Source organism: Plectrocnemia conspersa, unplaced genomic scaffold, assembly GCF_051122295.1.
Source record: "Plectrocnemia conspersa isolate PC_06_02 unplaced genomic scaffold, ASM5112229v1 ptg000010l, whole genome shotgun sequence".
NCBI lineage: Eukaryota > Metazoa > Arthropoda > Insecta > Trichoptera > Polycentropodidae > Plectrocnemia > Plectrocnemia conspersa.
The window spans coordinates 27,426,801-27,447,640 of record NW_028277174.1 but is presented as its reverse complement, the minus strand read 5'-3'; the positions used below and the strand labels follow the sequence as shown (position 1 = coordinate 27,447,640).

General features: G+C 29.0%; 1 protein-coding gene across 1 annotated transcript in view; it reads left to right on the top strand.

Moving 5' to 3' along the window:
* The window catches only part of LOC148231225 (semaphorin 5c-like), a 170,882-nt gene that overhangs the window by 103,344 nt on the left and 46,698 nt on the right, over positions 1–20,840 (top strand). Inside the window, exon 4 of the mRNA XM_088194985.1 lies at positions 14,285–14,387. Within this exon, the coding sequence (XP_088051111.1) occupies positions 14,285–14,387 (103 nt within the window). The remainder of the gene's footprint in view (positions 1–14,284; positions 14,388–20,840) is intronic.

Here is a 20,840-nt window from a genome sequence, read left to right as displayed (position 1 = left end):
CATGATTTATTAGCGTCGCATCAACGAACGTGTGCAAAATTTAGCGAATGTGTTTATTTTATTTTTTGCGCCGCCCTGTACAATTACGTTAGGACACCGTGTTTCAGTAGCGATGGGTCGTTTTCTGCGTGTTTCGCATCCTAAATCAACAGGTTGACAATGATGCTACTGGCAAAAGAGGGTTGCAACTTTGACTGTATAATATCATATAATATAGTATCATTTATTTTAAATTTATTTAAAATAAAATAAATTAATAGACATACGTTATTATATTTTTTAATATATAATTAATTTATTGAATGTAATAAATATTTTTTCCATTGGAACACTACACACAATGGATCCCTGTAGGGTCAGGTCTGGCAACGCTCTCGGAGATCATCAACCACAAAACTGGTTTCGCTTTTTTATTATTTGGTGCCCCTTTTTTTATTTTTCTTCTTGTTGTTCATCGCAAAATGGAAGCTGCGTGTCCTATCGAAGTTCGAGTTATCACCCGAAAACAATGGTACTTTGGTTACCGTTTCAAGAGCTTTCACATTCATTATCAGTATAACGAGGTTATCGTCCGATCTCAATGTTGGCCAACAATGCGAATCTAAGCTTATCGAGCATTCGGATCTGAGTCTATTATAAGCCGATCGGTTTCCGAACACACAGGCGCGGTCGTAAGTCATGACTTGACCCAATGTTTAATACACGAAAGTCGATAAATTCGCGCTATTTCGTTTTGCAACGCGACACGTTGAATGTTGATTTGTTACGGTAGGATATTCGACATTTTTGCTATTTGTTAGGTGAATATGAATTGCTGAAATATGGAACGATCGATAAAAATATCACGTGTTTCGTATTTACGCTTCGATGTGTTCTGAGAAGTCGAAAAGTAATATATTTGCGTATTCAAAACGTATTGTCCATAAACACAACTACTCTGTATGTCGTTGTAACAGTTGTTAGAAAGTAAATATAATTTATGACGTTTTAAATGTATATGTATACATTTTAAAAATAATATGTTTTTGAAGGTGCTACTTATACATATGTTATTATGCCGGAATTCAAGTAGACGTCGTGTATACAGATTTTGAGAAAGCCTTTGACAAAGTTTGTCATACATTATTATTAAAAAAATTGTCGAACCTCGGTTGCTCAGATAATTTAACTCGGTTATTTTCGAGTTATTTAAGCAATCGTAGACAGTTTGTAACCTATGGTGACCGATTGTCAAAAGAATATTTTACCCCTTCGGGGGTTCCTCAAGGATCCAATCTGGGACCTCTGCTTTTTGTGTTATTTATTAATGACATAAATACAGCAATTAAAAATTCAAGTTTTCTTCTGTACGCAGATGATTTAAAATTATATAAATGCATTCGATCTGTTGCGGACTTCTTCGCTATACAAAGTGATTCGCTATACTCTCTGTGGAGATGGGCTTCCGTTAACCGTCTGCCCTTTAGTGTCGGAAAATGCCATACTGTGTCATTTTCTCGATCCCATTCGCCATCAGATTATTTCTACCATCTCGGTGGTAACATTTTGACTAGAAAAACTTCCATTAAAGATCTCAAAATCACTTTCGAGAGCAAATGGAGGTTCTCTCTACACATACACAACGTCTGTGATTAATCTTCCAAGATGCTCGGCTTTGTTATGAGGAATGCCTTTCACTTATTAGTTATTCGCATCCTCTATGACACCTTAGTTCGTAGCATTCTTGAATCGGGATCTGTAATTTGGAATCCCCGAATAGCCAAATATTCCCTTTTAGTAGAAAAAATTCGAAAAAGGTATTTAAGATACCTTTACAAAAGGACATTTGGTTATTATCCGTACTTATATCCCAGCGCCTTTCTTTTAGGAGCGTTGGGATATGATTCGCTGAGTTCTCGCAGAAAGCTGTATGTCGCTAAGCATTTTTTCAAACTACTAAAAGGTGCTGTCGACAATCCAGCTATTCTCGAGGAATTCCAGTTTTGGGTTGCGGAACATTTTCGAGAATCACGATCGAGACCTCTTTTGATGGCAGTTAGGGCTAGGACATCCGCACTTGCCGACTCGTCTATAGCTGTGGCCATACGGCTCCTTAATACGCTGGCATTGCAAATTGATTTATTTAATGTTAGCTACGAGGATCTGATCCAGTTTATATCATTTAATTTTAATATTTTATAATTTTTTGTTATGTTTAAGTATTGTTATATTTATTTATATATATACGTTTTTTTATGTTTTATAAATTTATAATTGGCTTTCGACCATCGTGGCGCGTTGGGGTAACCTGTTAGGCCACGATGGTCTTAATTTAATCTAAAAAAATAAAAAAAAACAAAAAAATGTACAAAAGCACTGATAATGCCATAGAATAAATAAATTACAACTTGAATCTATGGCTTTATTGGGAAAAAAAACGAAAGGTCATTTTATGTACCTTCAGTTGATTGAGATTATTTTGATAATTATCATTATACAGCTCATGAGCATAAGGCATATTATTTTCAGTTTGCTATTTTTATATTATAAATATTAATAAACTTTGTATTAATATATAAATACATTCATCCGTAAAGAAGGTTTACAATAACAGCAAAAAACTATAGATGTAAACCTATAAAAAGTAACAGAGAAATTTAGTAAAAAAACTGAAGAATTTAGTCATCTTAACGTAAATTTTTTTTTAAAAAGTTTTCATAAAGTTTTTAAAAAAATTTCTTTTAAAAAAATGTTTATAAAATTAGTTTCAATCTGAGTGTAATCTATATCCTGTTTAAAAAGCATAGTATACAAATTATAATTTTTTACATATTGAGAAAAACAAATACTTATGTTTTTATAAATTTTTAACATTAAAGTAATTTAGTATTTAATTTGTATATAATAAATAATAAAAATATACATTAAAAATGTTTATTATTTTATTATAATAAAAGTATTAAAGTCTAAAAAAATGGACTATTTCTTAAATATCAAATTTAAGTGACAAAATATTTCGTTTGGTCTTATGATCTCTAGTCCTAAGTAATTCTTAGAGTATCTTTAGAAATTATACACATATTATAAATAAAAAAATCAGCACAGAATATTTATTTTATAAACTGAATTTAATATGTACATATATAAAGACCATTTAACTTTAAAAATATTATAATAAAATTTAACGTTTTTCCATTTCTTCATAACCAATATATTTCATTTTTATTGCACACCAAGTAACTAATTGATTTAATACCATGGTTTTTATACTAGGTTTTCACGGTCTAATTTAATTCTCACATAATATAAATTTTACGTTTATGAACCACCGATCCATTTTTACTTTATTAATTACTATGATTATTTTTTATATATAATTATCTAACGTTATGGAGATACGTTACAATTTAAATGGTACGTTATACATTCTATTTCCGCTATGTTCACCGCCAAATTATTTTCATGAAAAATAATAACCATTTATTATCCACCGTTTTAGTGCGTTAATATAGTCAGTTAAATTTAACTAAGCATCCTCTATTATAACGCTAAAGATTTTCTTGCTGTATAATATAACTTTCTTAAGATCAATTTAATGAAAAATACACGTTTATATTCCAGTCTCGTTCGATAGATCTCGTCGCAAGATCTCTGGAGACGCCTGTCTTGTTTTTTTGCCATCATTGTTTCAAGGTTTACCAAGTCGAGTGTCAATGGCCGCTGCAGAGTCCATTGACGAACGAGACATGATCACTTGAGAGTGAAAATGGCGGAAGAAGTAGCATTTCTGAATGATTTTCCATCTGCACAGAAGACTGGTCGATCGTATGTCAATCAGTTGTTGACGTGTTTATGACACTGGCGTACAATGCCGGCGTGAGTAGTCTGAAATGAGTTAATTAAACGAAACCAACTTTGCCCGTTTAGTTAACGTATCTAATAAAGATGGTTTCCTATATATAAATATATTAATAGTATTCAATGTGTTTTCAATGTAAATGAGAATCGTGGTATTGTATGTATAAGCATTTAAATGGTCATTATTTTGACCATGATGTAATGGTATATAATGATATGTATGTACACATTTAAATTAAATAAGCAATCATATATGAGGGCGTATATACTATTTTGTTCTCAAAACCTTTATTTATTTTTATTTTTGGGAACTGAGCTTGTTGCATACAGGATACGCTAATTTGCTGCATCCACCTTCGCAGAATAATTTCATCTTTAGCTCTAGGCAATAAGGAAAATTGAGATAGCCGACCGAGATAAAATCTCTGCCATTTATAATATATTACAAGTCTACCAGATCAATTAAAACGGTTAGTTGCTATTTTAAAATGCAATTTCTCGAATCAAAAAAAGGTTAAAGATCACAGCTCAAGATTGTCAGATTAGATGCCGATTTCATTGTAGAGATTTTATCTGACACCTTTCTATGTAATATACACGTCCGGGCTAGAGTTTTTTTTTAGTTCATTTGACCCATTGTTCTTACAGTAACAATATAATTTAAAATCTAAAGCTTTCATTTGCAATCATGCACAATTCGTGTGTGATTTATTAGCACGAATTGTATATGATTAATGCTTCTAGATTACGTTCTAAAAATATATGACCTTTGTTAGTTTAAATTGCATTTTGATATATTCGGATGATTTTTTATTTTTTGTTTTCGCATTAAGGATTTGTTGTCCTTCATCAATCTTCCGAAGTCCTTTGAAGGTCTGGGCCTCACACGAGATGCGTTAATTACAACCTGTTCGACCTAGGAAGGACGGGGGTGTAGAAATAAATTTGTGAGATTTCCTGAGAGAGATCAACGCGTGGGCCAGGTACGAACCCTACCCGAGCCTTGATTTATCGCGTTTTTTCTCCAAATTTATTATTATCTAATATTTATTACACATTATTTGTGTTCCTTTTTTCACTGTGTATTATAATTTATGGATATCGATCTAATACGACGTTTTAAACCATCTTATAAAAATGTATACAATGTCTACAAATTAATGATCTTATGTAAAAATCTAGATACTGTGATAAAATAAATTGTGTCACAATTACGTTCATTTAATAATTGCTATTCATTATGAAAAAACACCATAATTTGATGTATACTTGTAGTGTAATTTTCATACACGATCTCAAATTATTTTCGTTCGTTTAGGTTTTTGTTTATTACGTAGCATATTTAGTCTTTGAATTGTCAAAAAGTATTATTATATTATATGAATAATTTTAAGATTTAGTAATTGAGGATGTAGCATATATTATTTTCCAAAAAATAAATTTATATTCCCACATTTTTTATTGCTTATAATGATATACAAGATTCCAATTCATTTTAAGCATATTTTTCACTACATTATAGTTGAGGATTTAAATATAGTGAAAGTATAATTTGATGGCAAATTTATATTAATTATTTGTAAACAATATATTTTTGTCATTATTTTTTTCTCACTTGTGTAATTTTTCGTTATAATATATATATATATATATATTTATTTTTTATTTTTTTTAATAAAAAAAAAAAAAAGATATATATATATATATATATAAATATATATATATATATATATATATATATATATATATATATATATATATATATATATATATATATATATATATATATATATATATATATATATATATATATATATATATATATATATATATATATATATATATATATATATATATATATATATATATATATATATATATATATATATATATATATATATATATATATATATATTATATATATATATATTATATTTTTTATTATTATGTTGTTAGACTACAGTCTATTTATAAGCTTTTTTGAAAAGTATGCAATTTTTATGATAGCATTTTTTAATAATTATAAATCAAAAACTATTTATGCATAGTAAATGTAATATCATTTTTATGTATGCTGTATATATATATATATAAAGTTTAGGTTATGATTTATAATAGTAGATTTTATATATTACTATATTGACAAAAACAATAATTTGTAGTAATATTTGTACCGACAATTTTCGTAATATGAATATATTTAATATATACAATATATCATAATTTTAGTAAATACTAAAACTGCATTTTATAAATATTTTATGTATGTCAAGTGTTAAAAACCTATTAACGTTTTCCTTGAGGCTACAATATAATTGTATATAAATTTAGATTCATATCAACAAAATTAAAAAGCCGGGGAGTTGATAAAAATATTGTGATATGATAATTTTTACAGCCATAATACTACTATAGAATAAGAGCATTACAGTATTTTTAATGATTTTTTATGTTCTTAATTTTAATTAGTCTCAATTTTAAAATACGTGTATAAAATATATAAAAAAATATTCATAGATACTATTTCATATTTTTATATAATCTTAAAATAACTTCAATCTTTCTTTCTAGTAACGATTGAATGCATTATAGAAGAATAAGACGTCGTAGTAGTACATTGAGTATGTGATTTAGAAATCCATGTTGAATTTGATCTTGAAATCGGATTTCCATTATTTATTCAATTTAGTCCTTGAATATGTGGTGTGCATTTTCATTTTTTTTAGTAAATAAAACCACCATCCATTGATGGCCACACAATGTGGTCTATCTACGTTGACAGATGAATGGACCATTCTGGGATGTGATACGCGTACCTCTCATACACTTGTTTTTGCCGAGACCGATCGTACATTCTTCCACTTGAATACAAAGACGATTTTAAGTATTCATACTATACACTTCGCTTTTTATTGCTAATTTAATATTCCATACCGAAGCTACGAGACGAATAATTATATCTATGAAAAGAACCCAAAAAGTTTTATATTTTTAAATCTTTTCCATGTTATTTAAAAAGTGTGCTTTTTGCTTAAAAGCTCCAAGTTCAGAGATATACAAGGTCAAGCTCGTTGACAGGCGAAATTCAATTTTCGTTCGAGACGTGATATTCGCGAGTCAAAAGTAGACACTCGAAGCCTTCTGACTTTCAAGTGGCATCGGGGGAAATACTTTACCAGATGATATATTTTAAAGTAAATATAGAACAGCTGCTTTGAATATGTTGCAAATATATTATTATATATATATATATATATATATATATATATATATATATATATATATATATATATATATATATATATATATATATATATATATATATATATATATATATGTGGTTGAATGCGTTTTCGCGGAGAAATATTTGGTTAATATTTCTAGGAGTCGGATTACTCCGCGTACTTTTTTGATTCCGTGTGGAATCATGGTCCCTACGTTTCGGCCAGATTCGCCCGGCCATCCTCAGGGGAAAATTGAGAATATGAACATCCGGTGTGGGCAAAGCCCAGCATGTGGTTGTTCAGATCTGAACAACCACATGCTGGGCTTTGCCCACACCGGATGTTCATATTCTCAATTTTCCCCTGAGGATGGCCGGGCGAATCTGGCCGAAACGTAGGGACCATGATTCCACACGGAATCAAAAAAGTACGCGGAGTAATCCGACTCCTAGAAATATTAACCATATATATATATATATATATATATATATTAACAGATGCCTGGTTAATATATGAAAACATAGTAATTACTCGTATTACATTTAAATATAGCAGCTGTTAATAAATTATAGTTTTTTTTTAAACCAATGACTGTTGTTAAGCTCTAAAAATAACCATTTAGGTTAAACAAAAAAAAAATGGTATCTGAACACCTGTCCAAATTTAAGATATTTGTGGTTTTCCTGGTTCGTAAACATACGATTATATCTTCTCAGATTTTTGATAAAACTGAAAAAAGCTTTTAACTTTTTACACATACATGTGTAGCATGTATCCTTATTTTTATTTAAAAATATGATTAAAATATTGATTTTTGTATGGTAAACATTTTATTTTATCTTTATAAGTTAAAAGTGAAAGCTTGTATATTTTATGAATAAAATTGGCACATTTTTAATCTCATGGTAATTCTTGAAAGTGACCATTATTCATATTTTAATTAATAAATAATAGTGTTTTAAATCTTTTTAAATAATATTATATATATGTTTATTTATCTCACATGTTCAAATGTGAAAATAAACTTAACACTAAGATTAATTTCGTTACAAGCATATTTAAAAAATATTAAATTTAACCCTAAGATTAATTTCGTTTCACGCATTTTTAAAAAAAACTTGATTTTAATTATCATATGTAGCACTATATAAAAATAGCTATAAAACTAATAATCGCAATTTATTGCCCCACAACTTAAGACGTTTAATGGTCACCGCAACCACCACGAAATTTCTTTTTTAGTCCAACCACAAAAAATCAGCGAATTTTCCAATACGTCAAGACACATGGCGTTATGCAAATGGAGCGATTTATTACACGCTCAGAGATTTCGGCGTTATTGGGATGCATATTTGCATACACCCACTCTTCAGTTTGCAAAAAATAAATAAAAGATGTCTTATAATACAGCCGTCTCGTCTCATAACGTTATTCATAGCGTACGTCGGGTTGCGCAATTATCGTCCTTTGTTTACGTAAGTCGAGTCGCAAAATATCGACCGCCGTGTGCATTGGAATGTTAATTCAAAGTCGTACAATGTACATGTTCCGGGATTTGGGTAATTTATACGTATTCTGAATCGTTACTACCTGGAATGCTAGTAAATCCCCATTGAGCAAAAGTCGGATTTTTATGAAGCTTTGAATTATTTTTTAGAGAGTTACCTGGTGGTCCGATTATAGAATTCTATGCGGTATAATATTAAATGGCTACTGTGAGGCTATCGGATTGAATTTTTATAAAATAAATTCAAGACTCCCTTTGATGATAGAAGTACATAAATTACATACGATGTCGTATTGTGGTCATCCTGATTTATTTTATGGAAATCACTTTATTTATTTTAGGATTATAAATATAATTAGAATATCAGACAAGCGCGCTATTTAAAATCATACTTTTTCAATTTAAATAATAAAAAATAAATGTATTATTTATATATATGTTAAATATAGTATATAACATATTGATTAGACTACTTTAAAAAATATTTTTTTTTGTGATAAAAATAGTTTAATTTTAGTTTCGAATATTGCGAATATCATAAATAATGATAGCATACATATTTATTTTTATTTTAAAACTGTTTTTTTTTTAAATTTTAGAATTCTTTCTTAAAATTATCAAAAAAATGCTATTTGTAGCTTTTAAGGCTACTTTTAAATGAACCAAACGTCATTATTTATGGCAGTAATTACATTGTTGCTTTTTAGTTAATCTTTTGCAACCGTTTTTTTATTTATAAAATAAGAAATTTATTTAAAATTGTTTCTCATTTTATTTACATTAAGCTTTTATCGTAGTAAATTTTATTTCGTTTTTAATAATGAATAACATATTAAGACTAATTTGTAGCTTGTAGGAATAATCTTAAGTTCCTCAAAAGGGCATTTTAAAGTAATATTTTTTTATCATTTACAATGTTTTTATTTTTATTAAAATTTTCAATGAAATATATTCTTACAAGTTTATTACATAAATTATATATTACTGATTATTTGTAAAATGTAGGGCTGCTTTTAAATAAATTTACATATTCTATGTCAATAATTATATCGTAAATTTTTAAGATTTTTTAAAACCATTCGCCTAGAATTCTTCCTTAAAATTATCAAAAATTTTATTGTAGTTTTTTTCCGTTTGTACAAATTAAAAATATATTATTAATTATTTGCGGGCTACTTTTAAATGCCCCACAGTGCTATTCTTTATGCCATAAAAAGTTTGAATGAATAATAAATCACTAATTATTTGCAACTTGTAGGAAAAATAATAAATGCCCCAGAGTATTTAAAAAAAATTTATTACTAGAGTATACTCTTTTGAAGTTAACTTCATAAAGTATATGTTACTAATTATTTGCAACATGTAAGGCTATTTTTAAATTACTGAAGTGACATATTTTATGCCATGATTTTTAATGTTTTTTTTGTAAAATTATTTTTTTAATTATTTTCTCTCAAAATATTTCTACGTTTTTACTAATTAATAATATAATAATTATGCTAATTATTTTCGGTTTCTAGAAATATTTTTAAATCCCAAAAGCGACATTTTTATACGAGTTTTTACCTTTCTGAATAATTCTTAACGAAATATATTTTTTTGAGCTTAACACAAGGAATATAACATATATACTGTTTTTAGTTTTTTTAGGACCCCAGTGATATGTAATGCATTATTTTAAAATTAAAATATTTTTAGAAACTCTTTCTTAAAATTATAATTAAAGTATTTTTATTTATTATTTTGAACTAAAAGAAAGCTTTTAAATTCGATAATGTGACTTTAAGATGTAAATTTATAATTGGGTTGATTTTAGTTAGTAATTAAATTAAATGGTTATTTTTAAAATTAAATTGTCAACTGTCAAAGGGTCAGTATTTAAGTTACTAATTATATTAAAGGATCTGTTTTTATGTTTTTTAAGGAGATTAAACGGTTTTGTAAAAAAATATATTTACTACGAAAATAAGATATATTTAGTATTTAATTATTAAATATTATTAGTCTTATATAATATTATTAGTATATATGTTATAAAAATTTAATTAGTTCAGGTATTTTTGCTATGAGCAATTATAAGTTTACTGATCGTTTGACAAACAATCTGACCATTTATGAGCATTTATAATTAATAATTGACTGTTTTTTTAAGTTATCATCCATTTATTATTAAAAAAATACTCAATTAAAGATTTATATTTTTTTATATTAAAATTGATTTTAATTATTAAATTAAATTATGTTGTAAAATTTTTATGGAAAATAAGTATTTATAATTACAATTTTTATTTAAATTTCTAATTACGATCTACCAGAAAAGATTGAAATTGAAACAATCAATGTGAATATTTTGGTAATACAGGATTTTTTTCTTAATACTCGGCTTTTTTAAAGCTTAAAAGCTCTCTCGCGGATTGTTCCTTTAAAAGCATCCGAAAATCTGAACAGCGCGTGACGTCACAAAACGCAAATACTGCGAGATTGCGCTCGGAATGGACATCTTCAACGTTTGAAGAATACCATCCCGATGGAGGAGCGTAGTAGTGTTTCACTTTTTTTAACAATGAAAGCGGAGAAACAATGGCGTCTCAAGAACGACATTCTTCACTTACATAATGAGGCGACCGGGTAGACGGATGGGGGTAGAATGGAATAAATCCCTGAAAGTCGATTGACCCCAGGTGAGCCATCGTCGGAATCAATGGCGAAAAAATGGTAGGAATTGTCCGTTTGTTACGGCGACGACGATGGCTAAACTGGTCTGGATACACAAGGCCATAAATGGAAGCCGACTGGGGAGTCGCCATATGAAGCAAGTGGATAACTATCAATGAAATCAGGGGAAGAATGAAAGAAAAGCGGTGGTAAATAACAATATTAGTAATAATAATTAAAGGTATAACTACAAATGTATGACCTGATAACATATCTAAGTTTCAATGTTCATTATGTGAATAAGGGATTCTAAAGACATTACTCAATTTACAATGTAAAACAATATTTTTGCCATAAAGATAATTATATCTATGTGTTAAATTATACGTCGATTTAAAGTGTGTGATAGTTTTTTTTATTGATATCTCGTTTACAGCAATTTAAAATATTTTTTATTGAATTGTTATGATGAGTTGTGATAAGCTGTTGTGTAACGATATGTAAGATACATTCGTTCTTATATATTAACATGTAACTGGTGCTCTCTTATTATTGTACAAACATATAACACGTCTTTCAACAAAACGGTGATAAAATCTCTGAATGTGGGAATGAATTCCAAATCGTCTTCGAGAATCACGATCGCGTCCTATTTTGATGACCGTTAGAGCCAGAACTAGCCGACTCGCCTATGGCTGTCGTCATTCGACTCCTTTATATCTAAAATATTTCTATATTTAATTTATTACATCTAGTATATATAAAATTTTGTTTAAATCTTAGCAGAAGTTACGATGTTTCAAATAAAAACGTTAAATTAAAATGAGTTATCAATTATAGTGTAGTAAAAGAGATTATATTGATACATATTTTTTATATCATACCGCTGTGTTTGTCAATCTTTTTTTTAATCCATCATCTTATTTCTATTTTTCATTTATCACATCGCATTAGGATCGTTGCTGTTGTCTTCCTGTCATAAATCCACTACTTTTTATTATGCGCGTATAAGGCACCGCTTGAAAAAAATCCAAGGTGATCTTTATTTCGGTGCTTCTCAAACTGTCTAATAAAAATATGAGCGAAGCGTCTCAACCGTATGGAGGATTCCATTGTGTCCTCGTTGTCGGCGTACGGATTCGACAAAAGACAAATTTGGTGTTTGAATTGAATTGATTTATTTGGTCCCGATTGTCCCGCGAGCTTTTGACGCATGGTCGCACGTTTGTCACACGTGTTCACGAACCGGCGTGCATGTTTAATGAGTAATTTTCACAATTACCGACTAAAACGTGTGCACTTTGTGCGAGCTGCATCGTGTATATTTGTATTGTATAGACTTATGGAGTTTGAGTTAAAAACTCTATTCAATATCTAAAGTGTTAAAATTTACAGTCGTAAAGAATATAAAAGACATGTGTCATTTAATTTATATTTTATAATAATATTCCCCAAAACATATAATACGTACCTAAAAGTGTATAGTTAAAAGTACATATTCATACATTAATGTTACACTATGATAGGGATTGTTATAGGCTTATAACTTTACACGTAACGCATGATCTCCCATTCTCCCACCACTTAATAATTTATATATTAATTTTAATATATTGTACCATTGGGTGAAATGGCTTTAATTTTTGAGTTCTATATTTAAAATTTATTTAAGAAATCTTTGTTTAGAAATCACAGTCAATACTAGCTTTTATCATATACAAAAAATCATTACGAACTCAAGCGTGCTTAAAAATGTGTATAATAACATTCCAGTTATAATTTATTTTTTTAAAATACAATATAATATTTCTGGAATATTCATAAAATTATTAAAATATTTTTCTTTAACAATATTATCGCGTAATATTATTTTAGTATTTTTTCGCATATAAACCTTGCGTAATATATAAACGTTGAAATTTCCGCTTGTATCCTTAATCCGGATATTTCAGTCAATGGACACACAGTTTCTCTGTAGGAATATATGTAGATTTTAATATGTTCGTTGTAAAAACAAAAACAAAATAGCGTAATAATCAAAAACAAATAACGTTCAAAGCAGTGTGAATAAAAATGGTACATACATACATAATAAAACCAATAAAAATATATTATATATTTTTTTGACATGTTTAGGTTCGAAATACGAAGCGATAAAGGTTGACAGCTTCTGACATTGATGTAAAAAATAACACACATACGCCCGGTTAGTATAAAATAATAAGCAAATAATTATAGAGGCAAAAAAGTATACGTAACAATTCTGCCTTCAGAGCCGACAGCCGACAAACCGCCGCGTGTTTGTTGCCTTTTTTGTATTGTTCTTATTTTTTGTGTGCATATAAAACTGTTTGTCGGATTGGAGAATGACCGAAAAGTGACCGTGTATAAACTAATAAAACTAGAAAAAAATAAAAACGTATAAAATCATACTGCTGATTAATAAAAAAATAGCAATACGTGCTCTCGCCGTAGTACTGCGTCATATAGTATGATATTTTATTAATAATATAGATTCGTTGTTAGGTTGGTCCAAATCAGACGGTTGAAGTGGAAACGGCTGCATTTTTAGGTTTTTAAGGGTCGACTCGGTCGATTCTTCGTAGCTACGCTTGGTGCTAGTTTGGCTGATATATTGTTATTCCAGATTAAAAGCGAATTACTAATTAAATACAGCAGTGTTCTGACTTAAATACTATCAATATGTAAGGGAAAATACGACGTCCTTTCTAGTCCTCTATATTTTGACTAAGGTATGATTCGGGGTGAAACCAGACTCTTTGTTTTTGTTTAATATAGATCTTATCAGACTTTTTGTCGGGCTTCATAGTGTAAAAATAGATTTGAAATTGGTACATTTAATAATGTGGTTTTCATATAATATGTAAAATTTCGGGATGATCTTGATCGGATTTTTTTTTGTTAAAGTAAGATCTAACGATTTTAGTACATACGCTGATGTATATTTCGATTTTAAGTTAATTCCAAATACACAACCCTTTTAGCAAGTCTTTACAACATGTACAACAATTTTTAATTAATTTATAATAATATTTTTCAGATCTGATGAAATTCGGCGGCGAGCGCTTCGCAGACGAAAACGTCACGTCGTTCTACCAGATTTTACCAGACGTCGCCAGAGATCAGATTTTCGTCGGTGCCAGGTGAGTCTCAGAGCTTCACAAATGGACATTTTAATTAACACACCTTGATTCATATACTACGTGTAAATCGATTGCCCGAAACTGCTTGCACAACTCGCCAGCCTTTTCGATCTTCAAACAATGCACAGGAATTGAGCAATTGTTATTTAGTTAGCGGGTCCGAGTGATGAGAGTCTACCACCAACTGTGGTTTAAAATTTTATATTACATATCCGAATATACAAAGGTACACAGAGTGTACATACATCACCTGTTTCGGACTCTCTCGACTGGAGTTACCCAATTGTGAATTTTGGCTGTCATCGTGCCAGATTTCACCTATGCGTATTTAATTAACATTATGCGTATGCCTTTACAATTTGCATAATGTGTATTGTGCGTTGGGAAAGCGAACTGATTAATTCGTTGACATTGTGAGATCGTTGGGACATGGGATCGGATGACGAAAGAACTGCGTTGTTCAATGTCATCGTTAAAAGATGAATAGATGAACTTTAAAGTTCAAATGAAAGAATAAAAATGCATTCGCTTATACGATTCTTTAGCTCTATAAATAATTTTTTTAAGAATACATGTATTATAGTTCATAGTGTCACACAGTAATATTTTATATACAGTGACTTGTCATTTAGTTTTACTATTTATTTATTCTTTATTATAAACACCATTCCAGTCCTATACTATGGTGTATATTTTTTACAAGATAAAGTAAATTCATTATAATGCAGTTATTTTCGAGTTTGTATAAATATATACGTGAAGTCCTCGTAGACTTTTCTGCGTCTGAAAGTCGTATCTGAAAATCAGATTGAACTTAGCTAAATCAGGATTGACGTGAAGAGGGAAGCGGCTGCTTTCTCGTTTTTATTCGTCTCGATAGTCACCGTTGCTCCACCGGTTTCCAGTTCGGATAAACTCTCGTGTATCAAAGTTAGGGGGGGGGGGGGCAGGTGAAAGTTCTTAATGAAATGTTGTCGGAAGCGAGCTCCCAATGTAAGTGTCGTTTTAGGCACTGTGTTTTTATACCGTAAAACAATATTTCTTATTAATCATGTGACATCGCAGTAAATAATGTAGTGAACACTATCGCTATAATCAATGAAAACCTTGACATTCCACAGAACTTGCCATATTTTCTTCCGTTTAGACAATAGCACTTTTTTTCAAAATATGATTCATCATTTGGTATGATGCGTTAAAGCATTTTTTTATTGTTAGCAACATCTTTTGTACGATGCTGTTATTTTTATAGAAAATTCAATAGTTTTAAATAGAAGTGCTACTCGTTTTATACATAAAATGGTAAAATTATATTTTCACTAGTAAAAAAATAATTTGCTTGATAATAATAGTGAAAATGTATTACACAATTTCACGCATTATATCAGTGAAACTGTATTGTTTATTGCAATAGGGGTGTTCGGAACATTTTGACTTTTACTGGTCATGTGCCACCACTTTAAAAGTCAATTTCATGCTTTAACTCAAACATATCCAGAAAAAAATCAACAAACTGTGGTTAGTTTTAAAACTTTCATTAGGTCAAGTTGGGTTTGGTTAATTCGTTTAGATTAGGTTTGAGTTTGGACATTTTTTCCTTAACATGTGATGTGATTTTTTAATTTAGGATTTAAATAATCTTGATTATGTTTATTAGTATTTAAAAAAAATCAAATGGACGTTTTACGTGTTTCACTTACAGTTTAGAGCAGGATATAATTTCACTAGCACCTGTTAGTGAAATTATATAATCACTAGAAGAAATATATTTCTACTTGTTAAAATGTATACTTATGTGATTTTACATTGTCTTATATATTATATAATATGTTAGGTTATGATCCGATTATCTATTTATGTTTTACTTTCTTTTTATACTAATCTTTGTTTATTTATCTTAACAATGATTAGTTTAATGATAAAATATATAATTTAGTATATTAGTTGTATCAATGTTTATTAAAAATATGAGATTAATTTTTTAAATTATATACACATGTGCATTAATCAAGTTTTTTAATCTTAGTGACAAAAAATGTAATCAAGTTTAATCATACCGAAATCTATTTATACATACATATGTATATGTTACGATAATAACAAAAAATGCACATTCTAGCAAAAAATCCCAATTATATTACAGCAAATTTGTAATATTATTTTTATGACTTTTTATAATTAATAATATATTATTATAATATAGATCATATAATTATGCTATAAATTATAAAAATATTAGATATAGACTAGCATAAAAATTAAATTATTATTTATTACAATAATTAAAACTAATTTTAATACAGGCGCCTTCCTCTAAAAAACGCGATCTCTACAATATTTTAACCAGAAAAAAGTTTATTTAAGTAAAGTTGCTTTTCACCGTAACTTATATTAATTAATTTTTTTTTTTTATAATTAAAAATTCTGTTTGGGTTCTCTCTATTGTCGCAATGAAAAATTCAAAATTAATTGTAAACTTATTTTATTCGTTAAAAAAAGTTTTTTAAATTTTTATATAACAAATTAACAGTTTTTAAAATAAAATAACTGTAATTATAAAGCTATTTATTAACAGCTTCGTTTATAAACTTATACTTAGTATTTTTTCTACATTAAAAGTTTAATGAACCTACTTTATAATTTATACATTATAAGCACTATTTTTTAAAATTATTTTAGGTTATAAAAAGGTTATTTATATTCTGAATATTTAGCATTGAAAATGGATTTCAAACCCAAACCTGTCAATAAATTTAATGCTCCAAATTACATTTGTACAGACGTAATTGTAGCAAAAACGCAAAAATATCCTTGCAGTTGAAAATTAGTTGCTGGCTTTACTATACAGCTCTTTCAAATAAAATATGAAAGTCATAATTTGGAGGTCACCATAACGATCACTTAAACAACGAAAATAGTGGTCTCCCACATTTAATTATTATCAGCCCGTTTTAAAAGTTCAGACCACATATCACTAACAAAAATCAGTAAAAAAAAGTGCGTCAGACAATACGTTTAACTCTCTACAGAAAATATTTGCATTATTTTTATGACATTCATTATTATTAGTATCAGAAGACGTGCGTCAGACAATACGTTCGAATTTGCGCTATTATTGTTCTTTGAATTCACTGGTTAACTTCCACCGAAATGGGTATCTGAACCATGTTTTTTTCTTAAGGTGTGAATACATTTTGGAGGTGTGTTTAAGAAGCGATGCAATCGCTTCGTAAGCATCGTCATCTGTGACGTGTCAAAGCTGACTCAAATTATCAATATACAATATGTGACGTTTGATCATATTGGGGGAAAACTGCAGACACACATGCAGGTACAGGCATATACAACCAAGACTGCATTCGTGATATGGCACTGTTTTTGATACTGTGGTAAATTGTATCTGTTAAATGATTTTATGGCGTCTATTTGGCCTCAAAATCCGAAAAAAAAACTCTGACACATTCATTTATTATAATCACTCATCTTTGATTTATAAACTATATATAGAATCGATGCAAACATTAACTCATTGACAGAAAAGGTCTTCGACATTTTCAATGCTATCTGAATTTTCTACCATTCTAATTTTGATTTCTGCTGCAATTATGTGTAGTATTGAGCGATGCAGGCGATGTTAAATATTTTAGATTAATCACACATTTAGCATAATTTTATTGCTCACCCTTTTTTAAATTACTAAAGCACTAGGGAAATATGTAAATGCAATATAATTATGTAGTACTGTCCTATTTTATTTATAGACATCTTTCATGGGTAATAAATATATAATCATTGATTTTGAAATGGGTATTTTAATATTAATAAATATTTGATTTTACTACTGTTTTCCAATAAACATAAAATGCTTTGAAAACTACTTTCAAACCATCTTTAATTTAATGTGAATACAGGTACGAACGACCGCATATTAAACCAAACTGTTCCTAGAAACAATCCTATCAAGTGAGTTTTGATTGAATACCTTCGCAGAACACATAGAAATGAAACATCGGCGAGAAACAATTTTCCATTCCATTCGATTCCACCGGAGAATATCGAGCCTATGGATAGCCTGTAACAAATGATCCATGTTGAATGCATTTATGCAAGCAGTGCCCACACGTGCACGTTGTGGCACAGCATGGGGAACAGGTAACGCACGACTTGGCATCTATCCGGGCTAAGGGCGACCCGCGAGATGATCGACATGATCCCGGCTACCACACACGTACGTCGTCGTGCATCATTATCCACCGTTGGGAAAACACCACCACCCGGGTGGCGAACTATAGATGACATCCGATTAACATATAAGGAGCATTGGAACGAGGAAGACGTGACGGAGTTGTGGTGAGAATTTTCTACCGAGGCTACTCTAAGTCTTACGATTAGAGTCTCCAATTCGAGTAATCGAGTACTCGATACTCGAGTATTTTTGTCTATTTTTCAAGTACTTGATAATCGAGTATTTTGAAAATTACTCGATTAATACTCAAAATTAAAAATTTTTGAAATATTTCAGAAACAAAAATAACTTTAACTCGGTCTGGTAAAGGTTAACGTCTTGCTTTTATTTGGCGTTTATGCCCGAAGTCCCGAGTTAGAGCGGTTACTATCAGGTATAATTTTTTCATAGTTCCATAGTTGCATAGTTCCGGTCGTCGGCTATGTTAGTGGGTACGACGGAGAAATTTCTTTTGTGTTTTCTGTTCGACAGTCCCGACTTATCTAATTTATGGCAATGAACAATATGAAATATCAACAAAAAAAATTTTAGGTTTTATGACTATGCAGTTGTAGCGTAAAGTGTTGTAAATTGTTTATACTGATCCCTCAGCTTAAAATATAAATCAAAACAATTGTGTGTTTTAAAGGCATTTAAAGTAAAGTCAGTTCTTAGCGAACCGTTTAGCTCTAGAGTGAAAGGGATTTACCCAAATACATCTTCGAAGGATATAGATTTAAATTATTTGCATTAATCAGACGGAGTAGAATATTGTATATTGTTAAGAAAAAAAATCTATTCAAGAAGAATTAAAAAATGCTATTTTGTCAATAGTCGAAGGAAATAAGAGAAAAGCAGAGAAGGGAATGAAAGAAGAGAACATAAAAAAAAGTTCAAAAAATTTTATATCTATAAAAAGCGAACAGATATAAATTAGAAGCCTTATCCAACGCGTAAATGACAATAAGACCAACATCAACAGCAACAGAAAGGGTTTTTTTCATAACGGGAATAATAAAACCAAAGGTTAGCAGTAATATTAAATTCAAGACACTTTTTGCATTATTGTTTTTAAAAAGTATGTTCGTGAAGTTGAAATAATTGTAAAAATTTACATACTAAGTATTTTATTTATTTATTTATATATGCACGAATTTAAATAATAGCTATTTTGGTACATTTGGTAAATACTCGAAAGTACTCGAGTACTCGAGTATTTTAAAATTTTAATATTCGATACTCGAGTAGTTGATGGTTCGAGTAATTGGAGACTCTACTTACGATATTAATGATTGAGTCGCAGCATGAGAAAGATAGAAAACCAATAAGTCAAAATATAGACTTGAATTGGTAAAACATATAGTTATTGATACATACATATATGCGTTTAATATAGCAGTATTCCATAACCGACGTGCCTTCAAGAAATTTACAAATAAATAATTATTTATCTTTATTTTACGATACTTATTTAATCCATCAGCATTACCATAAATATATTAATCGTTGTAGTAAACACAGATATTAAATTTCGATTATCGCAGTTTTTATCAGTATTCATTAGTAAATATTGTGTTTTCTGTTATGCTACTATATGTTATTATTAAATAGCAATCAGCTTTAAGATTTTATAAAATAAAAATTTAATTGTTCATTATTATTTCATATTATAATCTGCTAGTGTCTTTTCGGGATTTTTAAAAAACTTATTTTACCTATGTTAATTATACGAAAAAATTATAAATAAATATACATGAGAGGGGCATATTCCTGGAGCCCGTTCTCCTTGAGGCGTCCGACTCTGTAAAAAATCATAGCGAAAATATATTTATAAAAACATTGAACATTGCCTTCAAAAGCACCCACTTTCTAGGTAGTTCTTTCACAATAAACATTATTATTCAAAGGAACAGATTGTTGTTTTTTGATGCGGCTCCGTTTGTGTTAAAATTTGTTTGCAAATTAGTTTTGCCTTTATTGCTTTCTGAACGTTTAAAAATATAAGACATGATAGGAAATATTTATATATAAAAATTATTAGCAGTAATTTTTGGTATTCGATCTGAAAATTCAGCTAATAAATAATGAAAAATCAACAACAGCACCAGCTGAATTATATGAATTTAATGTTTTTATAGACTATATTATCGGTATTTTTCCAACTGCATTTAATACAGCAAAATAAAAAATAATACATCCAGTTTCATGTGATTATTCCTAAAAGAAAA